The following is a 27,099-nucleotide window of genomic DNA, read 5'->3' as shown; positions in this document are numbered from 1 at the left end:
ATAATGGCAATTTACAAACCCTTAGAAGTTAATATCTATTTTTGTTTAAAGTTTGATAAATTTAAAGACACTGACAAAAATCAATGCTTTATAAATATCATTAGCTAAAAATATTAAAAATTTTTTACACAAACTTTGGATAAACCAGTAGTCACTGGTCATTCATGTGCATATAGCCATGCAAGGAAAACAAATCTAGATTATATGCTAATAAATTAAAATAAATAGTTCTCTAGTATATCTATTCTTGATAAAACATTTAGTAACCTCAGTTTTCAATCAGAATACCACTGCATAATTTGAAAGGCTCTTTTTTTTTTTTTAAACTGACTTTTAAAAAAATGGTAATAAAACCTAGTTTTCTCCTCTCTGCAAACAGGGACTAAGAGGAAAAGTATAAACATCCATACTAGGAAGAACAAAAAATTAAATATTACTCTGAATTATATAAGCACACATTCAGAACAAGTGCTTGGCATGATGTTGCTTCCAGAGGGTGAGTAAAATACATATGCTTACTCAATTCAAAGTAGTTGGTAAATAAATATCTGAAAGCACTTTCTTCCAAGTTAGTTCCTACCAGAAGAGAATCCTGATAAATTTTCTTAAAACACACTAACCTCAAAACTCTTGAAACTTCATATCATGTGATTAAAATCCGTCTTAAATAGGCTTCTTATTATTTCTTAAATTTTGTATAAAATATTGATTCCAGTAAAATAAATCAACTGTATAGTTATAAGAACCAGTGCCAGTGTAGAATGCAAATTTGAGTGCATCTTTCCAAGTAGAGTCATAGCAAAATGTGTTACGTTAATTAACTTTTGTTGTCTAAGGAGGTTTGTTTTAAAGCTGTCTTTTAAAACATAACAATTCCTTTCTTCAACTTATTAAAAGGATGCTCCTTCAGGAACATGAAGATATTCCAATGGGAAAAAATTGGGAAAAATGGAGATTTCCACAATGCTGCTTTAAAGTAGAATATGACAATCAAAGGATGTTACTAAGAGCATTCTTTGGAAAATGAAAAATGTTAAATACACAGTAATATTAATACATTATTTTTTGTCTTGCCAGCTACCTCAAAGCTGTTTATAATTTATTATTTATATTCTCTACAACAGTAAATGTCAATCTGTTCCTAGATGCCACTGACCAATACATGAGGACAGACAATAATCTGGTGATTTTTCAGAGATCATTATAGCAGATCCAGTAGAAGTCAAACTCCCAAACTCTGATATCCAGGTTTTGTTAGCTGATCTAAGCAGTGATGAAAAGAATCCTTAACGAGGACTATGTAAGCATCACACCTTCTTCAACAGCTCTGGTGGAACAAGGAGCCATTAGAGAAGGGCACAAATAATGCCTCAGCTGACAGTGGTTAACAGTGTTGTTGCTGTTTAGTAAATCCCTGGGGAATGTGACTTTGCCAAACATAGAGACCTTTTTGTTTTGGTTTATCACATTTAAGATGTTACTGTTTATAACTAAATTTAAAAGTTTTGGCATTTCCTTTCTTACACTTTAAATACAAAGCTGGAATTCTGAAAAATGGGAATGGTATGGCTAAGAATTTTCACGAAGAAAATACAACTTAAAAATGGGACAAATGTCATTAATATTGTAAACAAACTACAAATTTTCAAGTCTTAACTCATATGTCCATTGTTTTGAAAAAGGATGTGAAAATTCAATACTGCCCAGTTTCTCTGGGCCGACAGGGAATTTCAGATCTTGTTGGGTTTTTACAGCAATGATTGAACCACACTGCACGCTAACAATTTGGGTAAAATTATCATTTAGAAGGGCCCATCATGCAGCTTTTAAGAAAATTTCCATCCTTATTTACCCACACGGATAATAAAAAAATGTCACAAAGGGGCCATGATCCCATTAAAAAGTATTAAATCACTGTAGTTTCCTGATATTATTATGCATATTTGGGGTTGGGGGAAGAGAGGATTTAAAAAGTGTCCAAAACCACTAGTAAAGAAAACATAAAAACTGAATTTCTAAAATCATAAGTTATCTGATTAGGGTTCTAGCTGAACTAGTGAAAATGTAAACAAATGAACCAACCTTAGAAAACAGCACTAAAAAAAACTTCATTAAGTTTATTAACTAAAGTTTAATAACTAAATAAATCTCAATACATTTTAATTAAAAGATCATTCTCCTAGGTGACAGAATATGCAAAATACACCTTTATTCATTTGTTTAACAATAAAAGATTTGTGAAGTTTTATAGTGGTGGTGTTAAAATAACATGTTGCTGACAGTCCAAAGTTTTTTAGAATACATGCTCCCGAAGCAAGCACTAATCCAAAGTTTTGAAGAACTACTTTTCACAGACACCTGCTGCATATATTGAGCAATGCTATCTAATTGCTCTCTGGCTTAAATTCCTATTTACTCAAAAGGGAATTCCATACCAATAGAGCTGCATTATTCTGTGAACTTTTTTTATCTACATGTACATATCATCTTCTGTTATGCTTAAATACATCCTAACAAGAGCTAGGGATATTTTGGAATGTTTTTCAACCATTTCCAACAGCAGTAACCCAGGCAATGTAGATCTGTGCATATATTTATTAACAAAATTTAAACATAACTCAGAAAGCTGCCAAAAACATTATAAAGCATTGTAACATTATAACATTATTTAACATTATAACATTATAAAGCATTATAACATTATTTGTTACAGCAGCCTATGCAGACTAATATGTCCTCTTTCAAATGGTAGAGGACATAATCAGGAAGTAGGAATACAAAGATAAATAGGGCACATTCCCCGCCTTGTGCCAAAATCTCAATCCCTGATTGCAATGTCACTACTTCTCCCAGGAATCTGTCATCACAATCAATCTCTGCTCCACTCTACTATGGAAACCTATGATGGTAGTGGCTCTAACCCAGGGAAATTTCTACTTTTAATGCCTGGCCAATGTGGATTAAGAGAACAGATAATCACTCCTTTAAACCCTTTTACCACTAAGGTAAAATGTGGAATAGCAAATTCAGTGTGGCTAGAGCAAAAGGTATACAAAGAAAAGTAGAGTCATAGAAGCACATAACACATAAACAAATACAGAGTATATGTAGTATCAAAGTTTCATGGGACAGTGTGATTAGGGGAAAAAATCTAAAACGGCTCTTTGGAGAAGGGCAATAATGAAAAAAGGTTTGAAAAACACTGATATAGACAGTACTTAAGGCAAGGAAAGTGGATGTGATCACCAAGAGAATGAGGGTAGACATCCTGGTCTTCAATGTATAGAGTCAGGGAGTTAATGAGATACCAGCAAAGAAGATCAAGAAGTTGCCAGAGAAAAAGAAGAAAATCCAAAGAGTAAAGTCCTAAAAGTCATGTGAAGAAGGTATTTCAAGGAAGAGAGAATGAATCAACTGTGTCAAATGCTGTTAACAGATCAAGTAAAATAAAAGCAATGTCTAAAAGTGAAAGTGCGATTAAGAGTTACCACTTTTTCAGATGACAGAAATAACATTCCAATATGCTGATGGAAATAATTCAGTAAAAAAGAACATATTGATACAGCACAAAGAGAGAACTGATGAAGTAGTAATTTTGGGCAGGTGAAAGGGGATAGGACCTAGTGAACAAGTAAAGGAAACTGGCCTAAAATGGGAACAGAAAGTTTATCCATGGCAAAGTAAGGAAGGCAGATTTACAGGTGCAGATACTGGTACCTGGTTAGATACACCAGATTTGTAAATGTTCTTTTCTGATAGCTTATATTTCTCAGTGGGGAAAAGGGAAGCAAGGTCATCTGCTGAGAGTGTGGGTGAGTAAATAAACACTAAGGATTTTACAACAAAAGTCAGCTAGGAAAGAATGAAGCTAGAGATATGATTGCTCATTCAAGGAAAGTAGCCATGAATTTAAATTGTGACCAGTAAGCATAATTATGATTTTTTCCCTCCAGTCATTTTCAGACAACCTAGAAAGGGCAAGGAGGTTTAAAACATGTAGAAGGGAGTGATCTGAGGTTTTGCCGATCAAGAGAGGGGGCAAGGGAGTTTAAGTCACACATATAAGGGAGGGTTTATTAGAAAGTGAGTTCATGAGGGAAAGATAGGAACAATAAAAAGTAGTAGGATTATAAATCCTGGTGGAGTCAAAAGATTAGTGGAGTCAGGATACTAGAGGGAATATGCTGGAAAGACAGAATGGTGACTGAAAACTGGGATGCTTGAAACTGAGATTATGAAGATGTCAGGAATATAGTTAGCTAATTAAGGTCAAGGGTAAGATGACTGGAAGGAAGGAAGGAAGGGAGGGAGGGAGGGGGGAATGGGGGGAGGGAGGGAGGAATGGGGGAGGGAGGGAAGGAGAGAGGGAGTGAAGGAGGGAGGGAGGAAGCAGTTCAAAGAACTGAGAGGAGAGGGTACTAGAAAGATTATCTATATATGAATGATGCAATTACCAAAAAATATGATAGGAATAGGGTAGGAGAGAATAACAGTGAGTCAGGAGCAAAAATCTTCAAGGAATTACAGAAGTTGGCAGTGTCTGAAGTTTCTGTCTTGGGAGACCAGGTATGTGGTGCTTCCATTAACCAACATAAGGAACACAGAAAATACAGAAATCTGGAGATAAAGGCAATGGATTCCATTTTTGATGAGTTTAATTAAAAATACCAGCAGGAAATCCATGTGGTAATATCTAGAAGGTGGATCTGAAACTAAAGAGAAAGATTAGGTTTGAGGGGGCATTTTAAAAAGTTTTTATTTAAAAATTTTAAATCTATTATGAAAATTACAAACATACTATAAATACCAAATACTCTTCATTTAGTTTCATTAATTTTAACACATGGCCAATCCTATTGCCATTCCTCCCACCACGACTGTATTACTTTGAAGCAAATCCCAGATATCATATCAATTCATCCATATTTAACTTCAGTATGTATGCAGATGTAATTTTATGGGGTTTTTACATTCTCTTTTTAAAAAGAAATACCTTCTTATGAATTTATTTTCCTCTTTTCCCAGACGACTTAGTACAGCTGGAAGGGTTTTTAATAAACTGAACTACATGCCATTGATCTGTTTTAAAATAATATTGAGGATGGGATCATGAAAGAAACCAAACCAAAATAAATCATCTTTACCATAATTCAAGTTTAAACCCTACTTCCCACGTAGCTCTCTATGCTTGATTTTGTGCTGTCTTACTATGGTTCCTCTAAATCCCAGACATATTATACTACATATGCACACCTACACATATAATAGGAACCCTTCAACTCTTGTAACAAAGACAGATGACTTCACAACTAGGATTCCAATACATCCCAAAGCCTTATTAATCCTGTATCAAAAAACTGCAGTATACTTGCTAACAATGCTAAAATAATCTGCTCTCTATGTTAAAAGGTCAAGAATGGGTGTTAGGATCAAGGAAGAACATATGTAAATATTTTAGGTGATATAGGTCATGGAAAGGACTACAGAAGTAAAAGAACATAAAAGTAGATCACATTTTGAATTAGGCAATGGTTTCTTAGATATAACAAAGGCAGAGTAACAAAAGAAAAGAAAGATAAATTGGACTTCAACAAAATTAAAAACTATTTTGCTTCAAAGGATACTAATCAAGAAAGGGAAAAGACAACCCATACAATGGGTGAAAATATCTGCATTGCATATAAAACAGTTTCCAGAATATTTAAAGAATTTTTACAGCTCAACAATAAAAAGATAAATAATCTAATTTTTTAAATGGGCAAAGAATTTGACGAGACGTTTCTCTAAAGAAGATATACAAATGGCTAGTAAGCACATTCACACCCTTGAGGATAGCTATAATAAAAGACAGTAACAAGTTTTGGCAAGGATGTGGAGAAACTGGAACCCTCAAATATTATTGGTTAGAGCATAAAATGGCGTAGCCATGGAAAACAGTATGACAGTTCCTCAAAATGTTAAACATAGAGTTACCACATGACCCAGCAATTCCACTCCTAGGTATATATATATATACACCCAAGGAAACTAAAAAACATATGTCCACACAAAAACTTGTAGGTGAATGCTACTCACAATAGCAAAAAAACTGTAAACAACTCAAATATCAACTGATGAATAAGTAAAATGGATTGTTATTCAGGCACAGAAAAGAATAAAATACTGAAACATGCTACAACATGGATAAACTCTGAGCATAGACTATGCTAAGTGAAAGAAGTTAGACATTAAAGGTCACATATCGTATGGTTCCACCTATATGTAATGTCCAGAACAGGCAAATCCATAAAGACAGAAAGTTGATTAGTAGATGTTAGGGGCTGGAGTGAAGGAGGAATGCAGAGTGACTGCTAATGTGTATGCGTTTCTTTTTGGAGCAATGCAAATGTTCTGAAATCAGTGATAATAGTCACACAACTTTGGGAATATACTTAAAATCACTGAATTGTACCCTTTAAAAGGGCGAATTTTTCCCCCTCATCTGGAATTTTATTTTTTTCCTTTCCTTTACGGAGATATAATTGATATATAACATTATATTAGTTTCAGGTGTACAACATAATGATCTGTATATATTGTGATATGATCACAATAAGTTGACATCCATCACCACACACAACTACAAATTTTTTTTCTTATGATGAGAACTTTTAAATCTACAGTCTTAGCAACTTTCAAATATATAATACAGTATTATTAACTATAGTCACCATGCTGTACATTATATCCTATGACATTTATTGAATAATTGTAAGTTTGTACCTTTTGATCCCCTTCTCCCATTTCACCTACCCCTTCATACCCCACCACCTCCCACTTCTAGCAACTACCAATCTGTTTTAGGCACCCGAGTTTGGCTTTTTGCTTTGTTTTGTTTTTAGATTTCACATATAAGTGAGATCATATGGTACCTGTCTTTCACTGTCTTATTTCACTTCGCATAGCGCCCTCAAGGTCCATCCATGTTGTTGCAAAAGGCAAGACTTCATTCTTTTTTTACGGTGGAGTAATATTCCATTGTGTATATGTATATACACGCACACACCTTGTATCTTCTTTATCCATCCAACCATGATGGACACTTTAGTTGATTCCATGTCTTGGCTATTGTAAAATGTTGCAATGAACATAGGGATACAGATATTTTTTTCGAGATAGAATTTTGTTTCCTTCGGACAAATACACAGAAGTAGAATTGCTAGATCATATGGTAGTTTTATTTTTAATTTTTTAAGGAACCTCCATACTGTTTTCCATAGTGGCCACACCAATTTACATTCCCACCAAGAGTACACGAGGGTTTCCTTTTCTCTACATCCTCACCAACACTTATTTCTTGACTTTTTGATAATAGTCATGCTAACAGGTGAGGTGATATCTCATTGTAGTTTTGATTTGCATTTCCCTAATAATTAGTGATACTGAACATCTTTTCATGTACCTGCTGGCCATCTATACAGATGTCCTCTTTAGGAAAACGTTTGTTCAAATCCTTGGCTCATTTTTTAAACAGATTTCTTTTTTGCTATTAAATTCTTTAAATATTTTGGATATTAAATCCTTATCAGATAAATGGTTTATAAATATTTTCTCCCATTCCGTAGATTGTCTTTTCATTTTGTTGATGGTTTCTTTTGCTGTGCAGAAGGTTTCTAGTTTGATGTAGTCCCACTTGTTTACTTTTGTTTTGTTGCCTAAAAAGGGTGCATTTCACGATATGTGAATTACACCTCAATTTTTTAAAAAAGTAGGTAACTAACTAAAAAGAACACAGGGAAATAGGAGATGATCAATGACAGAACTCTGGGAAACATTAACATTTAAGAAGTTGATAAGGAGAATGAATTCAGGCGATTAAGAAGAATAGTTCAAAAAGAAGAGAACTCATATAACACAGTACAATCAAGCCCAAGAAAACCATTTTAGAAATAGGAGGAGATTACAATTAGTAAAAAAAAAAAAAAGAAAAAACTTCACCTTTACCAGTAATAATGCAAATTTAAATAACAATTCACCATTTTGGCCTAAGAAAAGGTTTAAAAAAAATATTGAGGTATAATTCACATAACATACAATTCATCACTTAAAGCATACAATTTAATGTTTTTAGCATATTCAGATATTTATAACCACTACCATAGTCAATTTTATAACATTTTAATCACCTCAAAAAGACACCCTGTTATCCTTGAGCTATTACCCTCCACTTCCTCCAATAATCACTAACAATCATAAGCAATCACTAATCTACTTTCTGTCTCTATAGAGATTAAGTTTATTGATTCGGCCCTCAATAGCGAGACAATTTACTTAAGGGAGTTAACTAAGTACAAACTGATAGAAATACAGGCAAGTACTTCATTAGCATAAACTATTTAACTGTATTCAGAGTCTCAAAGCTCCCAATCTAAACTATTATTTAGTAAGGCTGCTCAAGTTTATTAGGTTAAAAACTATAATGTCCATTTTTCAAATTTTTTAATTAAAAAAATTACTTTCTTCTCATAATCACACACTAGAACTTGAATGTTTTTCATTATATGTCCAGACCTCATAAACACTTTAAAAATTAAACCTGTTACCTTTTTTTAAAAAAAATAAATTTACTTATTTATTTTTGGCTGCGTTGGGTCTTCGTTGCTGCATGCAGGCTTTCTCTAGTTGCGGCGAGCTGGGGCTTCTCGTCGCTGCGGTGCGCGGGCTTCTCACTGTGGTGGCTTCTCTTTGTTGCAGAGCACGGACTCTAGGCGCGAGGGCTTTCAGTAGTTGCAGCACGTGGGCTCTAGAGCGCAGGGTCAGTAGTTGTGGCGCACGGGCTTAGTTGCCCCGCGGCACATGGGATCTTCCCAGACCAGGGCTCGAACCCGTGTCCCCTGCATTGGCAGGCAGATTCTTAACCACTGCGCCACCAGGGAAGCCCAAACCTGTTATCTTTTAAGGGCCATTTAACTTCAGAAAAAAAAAAAAAACATTCTATAGGCACAGTATGAACTTCATAATCCAAGCTAACAAACCTCAAAAACGTATGTTTGTACACTGTATGGACAAGGGTATGAGGAAACAGGCACTTCTGCAGATAGGAAGGTAAATTCACACACTCTCTATGGAAGCAAACCGGCAAGATCTATCAAAACTTAAAATGTACAATTCTCTGACCCAGCAATTCTCCTTCTAGGACTTTATCCTACAGATGTAGTCATGTATGTAAAAAATGACACAAGCTCAAGATTATTCAGTACAATACTAGCTGTACAGCAGCTACAGAATGGGCATAATCTTAATTGTGGTATATATAATCACTAATAAAATACAGCTATGAAAAAGAATGAGTAAGTGAAGTAAGTCAGATAAAGACAAATATATGATATCGCTTATACGCAGAATCTAAAAAAATGATAGAAATGAACTTATTTACAAAACAGAAACAGACTCACAGACTTAGAGAGCGAATTTACAGTTACCAGGGAGGAAGGGGGAGAGGGACAGGTTGGGAGTTTGGGATTGACATGTACACATTGCTATATTTAAAATAGATAACCAACAGGGACCTACTGTATAGTACAAGGAACTCTGTTTAATATTCTGTAATAACCTAAATGGGGAAAGAACTTGAAAAAGAATAATACATGTACATGTATAACTGAAACACTCTGCTGTACACCTGAAACTAACACAACATTGTTAATCAACTATACTCCCAATATAAAATAAAAATTAAAAAAAGAAAAAGAATGAGACTGTTATTTATGTACTCAAAGGTTCTCCACGATATTGTTGTTATTATTAAGTGAAAATAAAATTAAGAAGCACCAGTGTGTACAATATGCCGTCTGTAGAGAAAAGGTACACATTTACACACGTTGCTATTCAAAACAGGTAATTAAATTTAAAAAAGAGAGTATACGTTAAAAGCAATGACACATACTTTGTTATGTCATACTCTTGATGCCTGGAGGATGAACACAAATCAATTTTTACCAGAATGTCAAAATTTGAATAGACAGAGTAGTGAAAGAACAGCACAGCTAGATATTCATTTAATCACTGGTTCAGCAAACAGATAATTTATTAAGGGTGTGGAGGTTCTCTGCTAGGCATTGAGGATATGCTGAAACTTGAGTCTGACCAGAGACAATTAAACACATAATACTGTCCCATGAGTGTTCTGACAGAGTAAACAGAGGGGACTCAGAGAACATAAAGCAGGGGACCCATCCTGGTCTAGGAATCAAAGAAGGATGAAGTGTTTAGCAGACACAAAAAAAGAGCAACAGCAGTTAGATAGGTTAGGTACAAGTTCTAAGAGCTCAGTGTCTGGAGTGCCTCAGGTAAGTGGCAAGAAATGAGACTGGAGAGGAAAGTCAGATTGTTCAGGGTCTACAGTAACCTATGTTACAGAGCTGGGTTTTTTAATTCAAAGGGTAAGAGAGGTAAAGGAAGTTATCAGAAAGTTTTAAGCAGGTGATCATGTTTGAAAGGTTATTCTGAAAGAGTAACCAACCAAAGGTAGAGAGACCTTAAGAATTTATTAGGAATTTGTTGCAGCAGTACAGATGAGACATAATGCTAGCCTGACCAAAGTATAGTAGAGGGATGGAAAAAATGTAAGGACTGAAGAGGTACTTGAGCAGTGAAGAGAACCTGATGATAGGAAACGAGGTCAAGACAGAACAAGGAATCAAGGAAGACATCTAGGTTTCTGACTGGGGCAACAGGGTGAATGAAAGTAATGAGAGATACTGAAGAAACAGATTTGGGGAATGGGGAATGGGTTCAATTTTGGACATGCTGAATTTGAGGTATTTATGAGCTATCCAAGTGGAGATAATTAGTAATTCATTAGACGTACAAACAGTATGTGTCTTCAACTAGCCTGAGGTGAAGAGAAGCATTTAGTTCTCCCAGAGAGAATACTGTGCAAGAAGTACTGCAGAATTAGGACCAAGCCCTGAAGAACACCAACATCTAGAAAATGAAGAGATAAGGATGCAACTGCATAGATTAAGAAGGAAAGGTATGAGGAGTAGGAGGAAAATAAGTTTTATTTAATTTTAATTTAGTTAAGAAATGGCTCTTAATTAAATCCAAAAGAGCATGTAAGGTTAAAAGAAATGTATCACTCTTTTTTTTTTTTAAACCTTAGTGACATTTTAGTTTTACACCAAGAATTTTCCTTTTCTTGTTAACTTAACTATAGGTGATTTACAACATTGTGCTAGTTTCAGGTATACAGCAAAGTGATTCTGCTATCCATACAAATATATTCTTTTTCAGATTCTTTTCTATCATAGCTTATTACAAGACATTGAATATAGTTCGCTGTGCTATACAGTAAATCCTTGTTGTTTATCTATTTTATATACAGTGGTGTGTTTCTGTTAATCCCATACGCCTAATTTATCCTCCCCCTACCTTCCCCTGTGGTAACCATAAGTTTTTTCTATGTCTGTGAGTCTGTAAATAAGTTCATTTATATTGGTTTTTAGATTCCACATATAAGTGATATAATATAATATTTGTCTTTCTCTGTCTGACTTACTTCATTTAGTATGATAATTTCTTTTTTTGGCTGTGCCGCATGGCTTGTGGGATCTTAGTTCCCCAACCAGGGATTGAACCCAGGACACCGCAGTGAAAGCACTGAGTCCCAACCACTGGACCGCCAGGGAATTCCCCAGTATGTTAATTTCTAGGTCCATCCAAGTTGCTGCAAATGGCAATATTTCATTCTCTTTTATGGCTGATTAATATTCCATTCTGTGTGTATACACACACACACCCCCTTCTTTAACCATTCATCTGTTTATGGACACTTAGATTGCTTCCATGTCTTGGCTATTGTAAATAGTGCTGCTATGAACACTGGGATGCATCAAATTAGAGTTTTTGCCTTTTCTGGATATACGCACAGGAGTGGGATTGCTGGGTCATACGGTAACTCTACTTTCAGTTTTGTTTTGTTTTTTTAAATGAAGTATAGTTGATTTACAATGTTGTGTTAATTTTTAGTTTTTTAAGGAAACTCCATACTGTTTTCCATAGTGGCTGCACGAATTTACATTCCCACCAATAGTGTAGGAGGGTTCCCGTTTCTCCGTACCCTCTCCAGCATTTATTGTTTGTAGACTTTCTGATGTGTATCACTCAATAAAACTACATCCCAACGTCTAGGGCCATACTGTAATCAACTCTCAATATCACCTATAACTGGAAAAAAATTTGTAAAAATGCAACACACATATTATCTGAAAACAATTTCAAAGAACAGTTTCATAAAAATAAAGATCATTGAATCTAGACAGGCCCCCCAATTCATCAATATTACCAGTGGACTCCTAGCAAGTAGGTCTAATATTGTATTTTCCTGACAATAAAGTTGCTCATCTAATAAGAAGCATTCTTTCACATGCTAGCGTATGTACTTGTCCAAACTTTGGAAAATCTGGGAGCGAGGGCCTAAACTTAGGCAATGCAGACAGACTCGAATAGTCTAGAACTTTTTTTTTTTTTTTTGGCCGCGCGGCATGTAGGATCTTAGTCCCCCGACCAGGGATTGAACCCATGCCCCCTGCACTGGAAGCTCAGCATCTTAACAACTGGACCGCTAAGAAAGTCCCTAGAACTTTTTTTTCAAAAGAAATTATATAGCCAGAGTACCTGCATTGAGTACAATAGCTATTTAATATTCTGTTGTAACTGACAAAGTAGCCTTTTCTAGGGGAAAGTCCTGTATCTATTCCCTCAAAGGCATCAGATGAAGGGACTCATAATAATGGTCATGCTGCAAACGCTAGCTGGATTAATAAAAACACCTGAAGGCAATCTATACTATAGAAAAAAAAAAAAAGAAAGTATTATTTAATGACCTGACTTCCAATGCCTGGAACATTCATAGTACACAAAGAACTCTAAAGGAATTAGAATGTACAGGACTTTAGAGGCAGATAATCTATGTTCTGATCTCATATTTGCTACTTTATGTATGACCTTGGACAAGTCAATTTCCTCACTGTAGAAATATAAGCAAGTTTTGACCAATAGCAGTATTTCATCAGAGAGCTGTCTGTGGCTAAATTCTAAGACTTACCTCATTAATTAGGGCCTCAAATTGGTTCTAATTTCCTAAAAACCATATAGGTAAATCACTATATCCATTTCTCTTTAGCAGTCCATAGTAAACTACAGGCTTAAAAATACTACCTTCCCCACCCCGCAAAATTTAATGCTGTTTGCATTCCCAACTCACTTTTCATAGGATGACATAATTAGATTTCATATGCATATCTTACATCAAGAATTACCTATAGTTTAACTAGAACAGGTAAACTCTTGTTTAAATTAAACCCTGGCCAATTTCAAGGATGAAGCTTCTAATACAATGCTTGGACATTGTCATGCTATTTGAGCTATAAACTCAAAATGTCCATGGGCCAAAGTAAAGAGATGGAGGTAAAGTTGCTAAGCTTACCTGAATCCTCTCATTGCACTACAGCTCATTTAAAAATTTCGTCAGCAAACCCTAAGTATCTCATATTGGCCAACAGACTAAGCATAACAAAACTGAAGAGCAAAAATTTACCTTAACTGCAACCCTACTGGGTTGATCCTGATTCTTAAAATATTATAAATTCTTGTCACTAGTTGGTCCATTATTTCTAGAGTAGCTCTGACTTTTAACGTCCAAAATTTGCATACCTCCCTCCCTTTTAAAAGTAGATTTTTTTAAAGAGCAGTTTTAGGTTCGTGGCAAAATTAGACAGAAGGTACAGAAATTTCCCATATATCCCTTGTCCCCACATACCCACAGCCTCCCATACTATCAACATCCCACACGGGGTACACTTATTACAATCAATGAACCTATACTGACACGTCATTAATACTCAAAGTACATATTTTACATTAGAGTGCATTCTTGGTGGTGTATCTTCTTTGAGTTTTGACAAATTTACAACATGTATTCACCATTACAGTATCATAAGGAATAATTTCACTGCCCTAAAAATCCACTGGGCTCTGTCTACTCATCCTTTGCTTACCCATTTTTAAGCCCTAAATTGCAAATAGTAGTTAAGAGATTCTAAATGCTGAAATGACATTCAGAATCTTGAGGATGAAAAGGGAAGGCAAAAGCCAGGGCAGAAAAAAATAGGCCAAAAATAAGAGCAAAGGAGAAGTAAAGGAGAGCAGCTGCATTTTAAGAATCAAAACACTCCATCCCTTAAAGAGCCGAAGCCAGATCCTTTAAGTACTGTTTTTCCTTCCCATTCTCTTCTAGGAGTTCTGAGAGGGTCTTGGCTAATATACTATAACTGAGCCTTCTTAAGTAGGCAAAGCGTTACAGCTTAAGTAAATTCCTGATCTACATATAAACATTTATTGGAAGTGACTCATACCTTAGACTCACTTATTTTTAAGATACTAGTGGCAAAAACTATGAACAGTCTTGAGTTGGATGCTCTTTGATAGCACATTGTACAGTGGCTCTGCAGTCCTCTAGGCTGTATTCGTGAATAGGATTAGCTTGATTAAACAGATTGAAGAAATTTTATAACCGACACTCAGCCTTCCCAAATGTTAAGTCCATTCCTTTCAACACATCTGCCCTTTATTCAGCACAAGTGATATATTGCCTATAGCATCAATTCTTTTTACAGTGTTCTGTATTTCATCTGTTCCTTAACCACTGCTTACCCTCCTTGACTAATGCAATCTTATCCTTGATAGTTCTCATTTTCAGTAATACTCTCCCTCTAATCTATCACTAATCACTAGCTAACTCCTATTACTGCTCTTAGGAGATTAAGTCCTACAGTAGTTTCCAAGTGTCCTAGAAATTAATTCCAAGATGCCTTACCTTACCTTCATTGCCAAGTCTTTAATAAGGTGTCCCAGATTACTCCTCCTTCCTTCCTTTCCTCATCTATCACCCTCTGGTATGCCTGTTTTAAATGCCCTTTACCTGACAGCCCTCCATTTCCAGCTCACATGTTGTGCCACAGGCCTAGAATGCCTCCTTCCCCCCAAGGCAATCTACTGGTCATCTTCCTCCCATCATTAAAACTTCACTTGCCATGAGGTTTTGTCAGATTACTGTTAGGAGATGCTACTTTTTCTAAAATAATGGATCACAACCCTGGGTGCACACTGAAATCACCAGTGTGTGAAGTTAAGTTTCACCAGCGTATGAGATGTCTTAAAATAAAATACTGAGCCCCTGGCTCCATATCAGGGCAATTAAAATAGAATCTCTAGGCAAAGGACCCAGATACCAGTAGTGATAGGTGGGGGGTTGTTTATGTTTGGCTGTTTGTCTCCAAAGCCCCACAGGTGATTCTAAGAAGCAGTCAGGGCTGTGAACCACTACACGAATCCTACCCAGGCTAGAAACAGAACTCCCATAACATTTATCCAATATGTTCTCTAAATATATCCATATCCCATATCCCAAAAATACACTTACCACATAGCCTTGACCAATATATATAATGTAAATATCCAAAATGCTCCTTCATGAGGCTTAAACACTTTACAGTAGTTTATACACTTGAGCACAGGGTTTCTCTTTTGTAAAATGGGAAGATACTGTCTACATTATAGGGTTGTCATGAAAGTCAAACAAGATACTGGATTTAGCAAAGCAACTGACTTACAAAGGGCACAAATGTTAAATCCCTTCAGGTATCAAGATTAACACCTGGATTCACTTTTTAAGAAAGAAACAAAACTCAAGTGGCAGTATGGAAGATACAAGCTATCTGGATGAGGCTGAGTAGACAGCTCCTGGCCAAGGGTTCTAATCAAAGGGGTCATTCTTTGCATAATACACTCAACAAATTTCACCAGAAGTATGTCCCATCCTGATCCAACCCTTCCTTTAAAAAATTTTATATAGGTGAAATCTGGTTAAAATTAATGCCCAAACCAATAAAAACCTGGAGAAAAAGTCTTTGAAAGTAAGTAAAATACAGCCCAGGGAGGTGCCTGACTCTCATAGTCCCTTGGCCACACTGTGTGAAGAGGCTGTTCCCAGATCACACAGAAGCGCCGTCAGCTGGCTCTATCTGCTTCCTTGGTCCCTGCGTTTACAAGCACCCCAGCACAGGATATCTAGAGAGGAATCTGCTGCCAGGGACTGGTCTGCCAGAAAGTTAAAATGGAATAAACCTTATTCCTTTAAGTATCAAAACAAAGGTTAAAAGTTATAAAGTCAAAACTCAAATGAGTATTAGAGAATAGAAAATAGGCCAGTAATGACAAATAATGCCAATTTCAATTGACTGACAAGGGCTACCAGGACTGGTGGTGCTGTATTTTAAGAAGAATTCTGAGACTGAATATATAGGTTTATCAGGAAAGCATGCCACGAGAGATAATGGATATTGGTCATGGGAAGAGGAGGTGAAAAGGAGAGCATGCATGACATGTATTTTCCATCCAGAAGACTCATAACTTCAAGAGTCTAAAGAGTCTAAACCTAAAAAGGTAAGCGGTAATGATGTACACACAGAATGGCATAGTTCTATCAGTACTAATCATACTTTGTTATCAATCATTTGTTTCTGAGGGCAGGAAGTGTGTGTATCTTATTCTTTTTTTGTATCTCCAACACATATCAGAATGACCTATATTTAACAGACTGTTAACAAAAGTATACTTAATTAACTCTATAATAAGAAAACAGAATTATGAGATCACATTATTTTGTGATATGACATAATGTCACATTATTTTGTGATATGACATGATATGATTTAAGGTCTATACACCAAAATACTCTCACACCCTAATAAATGCCCATTTGAACTGCAAGCTTGATTGCAGTAGGTAGGTAGTGAGAAAAACAAGCAGTACCCAAAATGGGAAAGCCCAGGACTAGATTTAGAAGCACAACTTTTAAAAGGGACACCTCTCCCCTCCTTCTACTCTTGGGAGATAGAAGCAAAAAGTTAAACTTAAGGTTAACCAACAATGAAATGATACTCCATTTCATTTTGCGTAAGTTTTCACTAGACAAATCCCAATCACCATGAACTTGTATTTAGTTCTCGTACATGGCACAACATCCACTATGTGTAATCAAGCACTTAAATATTTAATATGGTGAGGTTCTAATGTCTATTTTCACTTAGGCACTACAATACCATTGGTACTACTTTAATTAAAAGAGCTAGTGTGTGATAGAAGAGCAACCTTCCCACACTTGCTCCACAATTGGACCAGAAGAGTGAAAATTAGTTTTACTCAGGGCTTAAAATGTTATCTATTCTCAAGCTCAAAACTACAATATCAAAACAAATAAACACCTTAAAAGATTATTTTAGGTTACAGGATAGAGGTGTTAAAAGCAAAGTTGGTGGTTAATTCCAAAAATTAAGCTTTGCAAAAAATTAATGTAATATTAATGACAAGTATACTTGTGACTAGAAAGAATGGGTCTGAAAAAAAAAAAAAAAAAAAAAAGAATGGGTCTGGATGATCTCTCAAGGAATCTTTTTCTGGATTTTCCACACTTGTGCCTCCTTCCCTATTTGAAGGGACACAAGCTTAACTGGCTCTTTGCTATTTTCTCTAGATTTTTGACACACAAACAAGTTAACCTTGTTAACATGCCTTTCCCCACAGTTCCAAAATTTCTGTCATAAGAATCAAGTGACTAGGCAATGAATATAGATTTCTTTCTGTGGTAGTTCTGGAAGCAACAAGTGATTGACTATTGAAAAGGGCTTTAAAGCCTTAGATTGCTGAATCTTAATGCTTATAGTTAATAAAATATCAGACATCAATTTGATCTCACCAATAGGGCAAATTTAAGCAACATTATTAATTGTAGGTTATCTGAGCAAAAGGGGCTTTCATATCTCAAAAAAGAAAAAAAAAATCAAAGTACACAAAGTGATCAACTTCATACCATCATCAGCAAACATTTGCCAGCATTTGAAGAGAGCTAGGACTAAAGGGAGCTAGTAAAGAGCTAGGAGTAAAAGGACTTAGGTTTTGGTCCAGGCTATGCCTCTAATTAACCATGTGATTTTGCAAGTAATCCAGCCTCAGATTCTTCACCTATAAAACAATGAATCTGCCACTCCCTACCCTACTTACCTCATAGGGTTTCTGTGAGGATCCAATTAGATAACCTATTTGGAAAACTATGAAGACCTAAAATATATATATATATATATATATATATATATATATATAATATATATGGAACCATCATCATGCTAATCACCATGTAAAAAGAAATCACTAGTCCACAATTTCCTCCATTCTACCCACTTCATAATCAAAATCACATGACTGTACCAAAAGGAACTATATTGCTATGTGGTCCATTTTTATTACCTAAATTCAGTCTGCTCTCCAAAAGGCTATATAACGACATGTAAAGATGAACTAGCAGAAGAATATATGTGGCAAAGTAGGTAGAGAATTAAGTCATTAAAATCTTTTCTAAAGATTGTCTGCCCCAAACTCGAAGATTCCTGATGGGTCCTTTGAAATCTTCACTTTCCTCCGATTTCAGATGCTTAATTAAAGCACTCTTTTCACCATTTAATTAAGACACAGGAATATTTTTTCTCCCACAATTCTGAGTTTTGTGACCTTCTAGTAAACATACCATAACAGTTTTTACTGGATCATTCCAACTGGGCTCTATAATACTGCTCTCTAGTGGCTTTCCCATGAGTGAGAAGCAATTTCCTACATCTTTACTGGGCTGTAGAAAGCTGTATATGGTTCCCAAATAATAGAGAATTCTTCCTCTACTGTCACAGTTCTTGATAGTATGGTTTCTATGCTATGTAAGCCAGGTTCCTGGCTGCCACTGTATGAAGGTGTATGAATCTAGACAACTCACTTATAGTGACTTGGGACTCAGTTTCCACATCTATAAGAATGAGAACTGGATCATCTCCAAGGATCTGTCTGGTTGAAATAGTGTATGATTGTCTTCAGATCACATTTATCAACCCTGTGACTAAGAGACCCCAAAGAACAATCCCATCATAGCTGCAGCTTCAAAATATTCAAAACATATCTCATCACTCCCCCAGCCCCCAAACAATAGTCACAGCTACTGTAGAACGAATAAGGAATGTTTTAACAGTGCACAGTGTTTTTTTTTGGGGGGGGGTGCGTCTCCCAATGAAAACTACCTAGTTACACAACAGTTAAGACTGCAGTTCTCAGGGTCATTAGATTCCAAAAAGAAACTGAATCAGAAAGATAATAGGAAGACACATGCAAGAAAATAAACATGAGTGTTCATTTCCAGAAACCAGTCCAATTTCACACCAGGTTATCTCCTGTGGCTACGGATAATCTGAGGAGTCCAAGCCTAACCTCTGTCACTTCTAATCTTAGAATACCAAAAGAGTCAGCAAGCCTTCACAGATCACTCAGTTTCAATCAACTCTGGGAATCTTGAATAAGAGGCCTGTATGAGGTGTGGTGGGCATGGGGGGTAGAGAGGGAAGTGGCTCACAGGATGAGCACAGAGGCAAGGGTCTCCCTTCCAGGTAAGACTTCATCTTAATGGTTAATTAAAATAATGTTCGAAAACCAAAATCCAATAATGAATGATTTGCTCAAAAACTAAATACAAGGAACTCAGCTAGGAACACGATGGGATACGCAGATGAATTCAGGGAATTTAAAATTCCTTGATGCTCTGGCTCTGGTTGAAGTGGGCATGGGGAGGCTGTCATCCCTTAATTGCGTTCTCCACACTACCCCTTGTCTGGTCAGTTTGAAAACATAATATTAAGAAAAATGTACCCAAATATTAATACTTAAGGAAATATGCTGTCTCATGAGTCTCCTAATGACTTAGGAATTCAGTGGCTGACTGGCCATCCAGCTTTAGTAATCAATGAAGACTTAGCAGGGATTAGTTTTGAGCAGGGTGTTGAAAGAGAGTAACAAGTCTACTTTAGTTACCTGGGAATATATATACTTTTAATATAACATAACGGATGGGAGAAGCATGCTCGGAAACAAGGACAAGGATTACCATTAGCAAGCATGCAGAAAAACATCAAGTCACCAGTTAACAGCAGTCTAGCAGCCCTTCTTCATCGTGTGGTTTCCACCGTCTCAGGCATTACATTCGTGCTCAACCAACTACAAAGTTTATTTCTGTTACAATGACCACTACTGTTTTATCTAAAACACATAAGCTTGAGGGGAGCCTCCCAGACATCAATTTCTACTGTGAAACACCACCACCCAATGCAAATGATCATTCCCTTCTTTTCAAGCTCTCTCCTTATCTGCTACCTTCAACCCTACCATGCATCTGAGGAGCATAAATATGTACATGACTATAAGTTAAGATGATATACATTATAATGATTTCCATTATTTCTCAAGGGCAAACTGCTTTGAAATGCGATTTTAGGTTACTTGCACTTATGTAAGAACACAAAGCTCTTACATGTCTGGGTTTCTAGTACAGGCAGAAGGTTAAGGCAGAAAGAGTATTAAAAGCCTCTATCCTAGAACCACCCCCCCCACAAACCAAAATTGTTTCCAGTCCGATACGTTTAAATAAAAAGATGTTACCCCAGAAAATATAAAATTATCCAAACCTTTCAAATATCATGATACTTCTGATAGATTCTACAGTAACACCTATAATCATAGTTAAAGGCTTAGAATGTAAAGAACTTACACATTTTTATGCCCCTCCCCCAAATTTAAAATAATATATAAACCCTACTTTTGCTAGTATACGGTGAACCTGCATTTACCTAAAAAAGAAACTGCAGTTAACAGCACTGCTTAAGAAAAGTTATTTGAAGAGAAAATATAAAGAAACCCCAACCCAAGTAAAAGAGACATCTCTTTCCCACTAGTGTTGCTGGTAACTTCTAAAGCTCTAAGTGGTATAATTCATCTTCTCACATACAGGATAATAATGCTTCCAGTTGTTAACACAAATTATGTCAAATATAATGAAGGGGAAAAAATCATCAGCTATACAAGGTCTTCCAATACATCACATAGATAACATGAAAGTCAATCTCAGCTTCACATAACTTGGTCAAACCTGGTAGAAACCAAGAGGGTGTGGATGTACCAGCAACAGTTACCACCGACTAGGCTAAATGATAATAAGCCACAAATTAAAGGTACGGTATAAGGAACACCGCACACCTCGCGATATTACACACCTCTGCTTTCTTCAATGTTTGGATTGAAAGAAAATAATTTATCCCCCTCCATGCGTTTTCTCCTTTACAATATAAATTATTTCCAAGCCTGGCTGGCTAGTGACATAAAACATTTTCCCCAAGAGAAACCTACAGAAAGATACAGAAGCCTAGGGCTTTCTCTCTCTTTCTAATTTTAATTAAGCCCGTGACTCCACCTCTTCTTACACTTTCCTCTAGGTTACCTCTCCGGAGGGTGTGAAAATATCAACAGACGGTCCCCCAGCCCCACCCTCTCAGTAGTGCCTCGCACTGACTAGGCTCATCCCGCTCCTTCCCTTTCAGCCTCATCACCTTTGAGAAGCTTATCGAATACTTCTCCCCATTTATACCCGCACCCTTATTCATGGCCGAGCACGACAAGCTCCGCATCCTTCTTCCAAGGAAGGGACTAGCAAAAAAGAAAGAGGCATGCTCGAGAAACGACAGACGAAGAAACGTGACAGCCAGACACTTTAAACCAGCGGGGTTGGCCTTTCTCCCCCACCTCAGCCTGGAACCAGCAGTCGGTTCCCTAAATACTGAAATCTCTGGTCTTCACGCTCTCCCCACCCCCGCAGAGATGAGGCCGGAAAATGAAAAGGCCGGGGTGAGACGCAAGGCTGGGTCAACCCTACCGGAGCCCGCTGCCCCCACCCCCGGGGCTGGCGTCCCCGGGGAGGATGGAGATCGCGGGAGGAGCGAGGGCTCCCGGCCCGGGACCCGCCAGCGCGCCCGCCCGAAGCCCCCAGAGACGCAGCCCGCTACACCCGGGCCCTTCCCCGCCGGCCTCCCCCAGCCCAGCCCCCCGAAGGGCCCCTCCCCGCCCCGGCACTGCAGCGGCACCCGGGGCGGACCCCAAGCTGGCCTCACTCGCACACACGCCACACACAAAAGCGCCGCCGCGGCCGCCGCCGCCGCCGCCGCCTTCCCGCCCCCACTGCGCGGCGGAGTAATCAATGAGGCAGCCGGCGCCCGCGTCCTCTCCGTGCACGCCCGAATGCTGGGCCCGGGCGGCAGGGGCGGCGGCGAGGCTCACCATCGCTCCGCTTGATCTCCACGTAAATCCCGATCTGGATCTTGCCGAAGTTGGCCGTTGCCATCACCTCATCTGGAGCAGCGGCGGCTGGCCGAGGGAGGGGGACGCGAGGGCGGAAAAGGCGGGGAGGGGACGGGGTAGGTGTGGGAGGGGGAGCGGTTGCCCGCGGCCGCGCCGGCCCGGGCGACAGCGTGAACGCGAGCCGGGGCCGCGAAGAGCAGCGGCGGGCTGGCAGGCGGAGGCCCCGGGCCTGCAGGCCGGCGGGAGGACGCGCACGCCGGGGCGTCGGGGTGAAGCGAGGGCCGGGGCCGTGAGGCGGCGCGGGCGAAAGTGGGAGGGCCCGCGCCGCCCGCCCTGGAGCCGACGCTAGGGAGGCGGGGCGCCGCGCGCCTGCGCAGAGCGCTCCTCCCGCGTCTCTTCCTCCTCTGCCTGTGTTTCCCGGCTGCCTCGAGGCAGCCCCGCCCGCTGTGAGGTCGGCAGAGAGAGCGGAACGCGCGGTCTACGGGCCGCAGCGAGTCTGCGCCTCGTTTGATTTCGGCGGGCGGCCTGGAAGAGGCAGGAACCTGCGGCCCGGTGCCATCCGGCCTCTCTGGCTTCCAAAAATTGGCGCTGTTGCTGGAATGGATTAAGGACCCTGTGGTTTCTGGGCGTTCCGGCTGGAGCGCGTGGCTGAGGGATGAATTTAGGGGTCGGCCATTGACAGCATGGGTGCAGTGTTTCATCTGAGAGTGTCACCTCTGTTGCTACTTAGAGGTGGCCTGTCCAAGTAACCGTCCCAAGGTTTCCCATCCAGTTGTGGAAGAAAAGAAGAAACACCTTTGAGGTGTCACCCATCCTAGGTCAGAATGAAGGTCCTTTTTTCATGGCTTTGACTTATAGCTCATCGCCACTCAAAAAGAAACCCTGTGGTATGGGGGCCGGGGGGGCGGGGCTTGACTGCTCGGTTTATGATGCATCCAATGCTGGTGTCTTGTCTCTGCTGTAGGGTTCAAGACTTTGCACTGGACTATAAAACCAGTAACTATGATTCAAGGACAGAGGGCAGACACAAGGTTGACTAAGGAAGGTGCCTTTCCTGCAGTCACTTGATTAGTCTGACCACATCAGCAAGTGGAGAGTGGGATTCTTCATCCTGGCAGAGCAGGAAGGCCATGTGGACAGGGACCATGGAAACCATGTTTACAGGACTGTGTAAAACAAACCTCCAAACGTGTGACTTTTGCTTCTAGTATTAGGACTTGATATGGAGGAAACACACTTATCATGCCCTACTTTCTCTAGTCATTGTTCATCTCCCTGTAATATTAACTAAAAACTTAACAGTTTTAAAAGTTAAAAATTGGAAATGATATATGTGTGTTAAGTGCGTGTGTGGATATATGCAAATGGCTAGAGTTTTCAACCTAATGTAAGTAATCAAGTCAAATAGATCCTAAAAGAATTGTTGAAAGATTCAGACTACGTTTGTAACTTGAATATATTAAAGGCATAGTTGTCAAAAGAAGAAAGTTTCTTAGATCCAATCTAAAGTAAAAATAATGTCTATGAAAAAAACACTGGGTAGACAAGTTAGAAAATAACCGACTTTTACATTCCAGAAATGACATTACTGTAAATCTCAATTCAGGACCTCTGTTTCAAAATAAGATTTGAGCAAATCAAGATTCAGGTTTTTTTTTTTTAAATAATCTTGAGAGTTTTTCTCATCACATATTATTTAATCTTTATCCATTTCATATCAACTTTATTTTTTGATGGAATTGTAAAAAAATTGAAAATAAACACCCTTAATATTTCTAAAGGGCCTCCAAAGCATAAAGACTTAGCTAAGGTATAAAATGATTATGCTGAGCTCAAGGACAGCTTTCAAATTTGGTTGCATGTTTCTTTGCGGTTAATTTACATTTAAAAATCTCAAATCCAAATTTCTAAGTATATGCATGTCTACAATATATATTGCTCTCTTAATCACAGGGGTTGGATAAAATTGACTTATTTTGGACGTTTGTTTTTCCTGCTAGGAGTTTCTATTTAATTTGGTAAAGTGCAAGTTAGGCATCAGTATATATTTATTTACAGTTAACGTAAGCTCTTAAGGCTATAATTGGAGAGGAAAGTGTATTTATTTTGTTTGGGCATAATTTTGTTAAGATCTGTTAACAAGTCTGGAAATCCATTAAAAGCAGAACTAAAATTGAAAAAAAATAATAATAATCTTGAGAGTTTTATCTGAACTCTTTGAGCTTCTGTCTAGTAGAACTCATTCCCTGATGTTTCTATGACTGAGGTATACAGCATCTATTTATTTGTTTGCAAATTCTTTAAAGAAAACAAAGAAATCAAGCTATACACCTATTAAATTTAAAATTGCTTCATAAAATATTATGTTTTATCATGGTTGCTGACACATACTTTGCAACCTGTGGGAGGTTTTCATGAGGGTCAAGTGAAATAAAATGTGATAGTACTTTGTATTTATAATCAAGTTAAAAAACAGGGCTTCCCTGGTGGCGCAGTGGTTGAGAATCTGCCTGCTAATGCAGGGGACACGGGTTCGAGCCCTGGTCTGGGAAGATCCCACATGCCACGGAGCAGCTGGGCCCGTGAGCCACAACTACTGAGCCTGCGCGTCTGGAGCCTGTGCCCCGCAACGGAAGGGGCCGCGATAGTGAAAGGCCCGCGCACCGCGATGAAGAGCGGTCCCCGCACCGCGATGAAGAGCGGTCCCCGCACCGCGATGAAGAGTGGCCCCCACTTGCCGTAACCAGAGAAAGCCCTCGCACGAACCGAAGACCCAACACAGCCAAAAATAAATAAATAAATAAATAAAGTAGCTATAAAAAAATTAAAAAAAAAAAAAAACAAAGTAAACCACCCTACAAAAAATAACCTAGTACTCTACTGTAATCTTCAAATCATTAATTCAAATTTTATATCCAGTGATGTAAAATTAAACACACTTTGCAATTTGCCTCTGGCCCTCAACACCTCACATTTGAGAGGATAGCAAGAGCTTTACAGACCTGTCTGTATTCTTTTACCCACTCGAGTCCATCCTAACTTAACTGACAGAATAATCTTGCTCAAGGATAATTTCCATCAAGTCATATCCTATTAATAGTGGCTGCTGTTGTCCTACCCTATCCTGAGTTGATAAACCATTTCAAAAAAATCATAGTTACTGTCATCGAGCCAAGCCAATCTCTTTATAAGGCCTAGATTAAAAAATTTTTTTCTCTGCTTTGGGGTCATTAGTACATAAACGTTAAGAGATTATTCCAAGAAAGAGGCTGTTAAGCCAGTGAGCAGGATTTGAAGCAGAAGCCAACACTCACCTTAACCAGTTACCTGCTCCCCTGGGGAAGAGCAGAGGCATGACTTGGCTCCAGTTCTAGCTCAAATTAGACAGACGTGTCTACATCTTCTTACTTGAAGTTTTCCATTCAGGGTTTGCATCTATTCTCAGTTACACAAAGTTTGTGGATCTAGGATCAAATGAAGAAAATGGATACAGTTGACAGAAACTCTTTGACTTTGTTGTCTCCTTTCTGTCCTGTGCTGTTTTGGAGAGTTTTCCGTTGTCAGTGTTTCCCATTCCCATTAAATTTACTCAAATTTTAATTCTAATTAAACTGGTGTAATTTTATTGTAATATATTTTAGTCCTTAAGCAAATACATTAAAAACACCTGGGAGATATAAATCCCAATTTTACCCGCTCTGAATATTTGCTCTTTTCTTCTCTGTTGGATTTCTCTTCCTGCCTGCAAACATTTTCAGGCTCCTTTGTCTTGGAAAAATAATCTTCTTTTGATCCTTCTCTTCCTATATAAATTCCATTCTATTTTTTACTTTCCTTCCCCTGCGAAATTCTCAAATGCCTGCTTTAAATACCCACTACCTTGATTCCCCATCACTCATTCATTTCCTAACCCCTAAATCTGGATTCAATCCTCTACTGAATTACAGTTTTTTAAAGTCAACAGTTACTTGTAATTACCTCATTTAGTATACACTACCATCTTTTTTTTGAATTTTATTTATTTATTTTTTATACAGCAGGTTCTTATTAGTTATCTATTTTGTACACATTAGTGTATATATGCCAATCCCAATCTCCCAATTAATCCCACCACTACCACCGTCACCCCCCGCCCCGCTTTACCCGCTACACTACCATCTTTATTTGCCTTGAATTCATTGAAGAATGGCCTACCTGCTCTCTCCCAAACGATACTGTTCCTGCCTCGGTTTCTGCTCATATAGTAAGTGATTTACTCTCCTCTATTTTTATTTTTGGCTGTGCCACATGGCTTGGGGGATTAGTTCCCTGACCAGGGATTGAATCCATGCCCCCTGCAGTGGAAGCACAGAGTCCTAACCACTAGACCACCAGGGAAGTCCCTTACTCTGCTCTATTTAAAGCCTTTCTATGTGGCAAGGCACAGCTGTAGTCTCCCTTCTTTATGGTGCTTTCTCCACCCAATCTAATCTATAATGACTGTCCTATTTGGGTGATTCTCCCCCCAGCCATGATCATCAGAAGCACTTAAGAAATATTTTAATAAAAATACGTAAGCACAAACTCTACTCCAGGCCTAACAGTTTAAAATTTCCAGGGGGGAACTTAATGTGGTCTGTTTTTTAAAAACTCATCAGGAGATTCTGAGGTGTATATATAACTGGTTAAGAGCCAGTTGATTACCCTTGAATTTCCATAATTTGATATTTTCTATACATCGCCCACGTAGGGACTGGGTACTGAATAGACACTGATTGGTTATTTACCTAGTCCACCTTCTTCATTATAATTCTTTCATGTATACTTTTATTTTTTTGTTTTTTATTTTATTTTTGGCTGTGT

At 38.1% G+C, this 27,099-nt stretch overlaps 1 protein-coding gene across 8 annotated transcripts in view; it reads right to left on the bottom strand.

Moving 5' to 3' along the window:
• The window catches only part of KIF2A (kinesin family member 2A), a 76,977-nt gene extending 54,400 nt beyond the window's left edge, over nucleotides 1-22,577 (bottom strand). For all 8 annotated transcript variants that reach the window (XM_057539743.1, XM_057539746.1, XM_057539745.1 and 5 more), the window contains exon 1: nucleotides 22,237-22,577. In XM_057539743.1, coding sequence (XP_057395726.1) covers nucleotides 22,237-22,300 — 64 coding nt within the window. In that variant the 5' untranslated portion in view covers nucleotides 22,301-22,577. The remainder of the gene's footprint in view (nucleotides 1-22,236) is intronic.
• Nucleotides 22,578-27,099: the final 4,522 nt, after the last annotated feature.

The sequence above is a fragment of the Balaenoptera acutorostrata genome, chromosome 2 (genome assembly GCF_949987535.1).
Source record: "Balaenoptera acutorostrata chromosome 2, mBalAcu1.1, whole genome shotgun sequence".
In the NCBI taxonomy this organism is placed as follows: Eukaryota; Metazoa; Chordata; class Mammalia; order Artiodactyla; family Balaenopteridae; genus Balaenoptera; species Balaenoptera acutorostrata.
The sequence above is the reverse complement of the archived record's forward strand: the minus strand, read 5'-3'. Positions and strand labels throughout refer to the sequence as shown.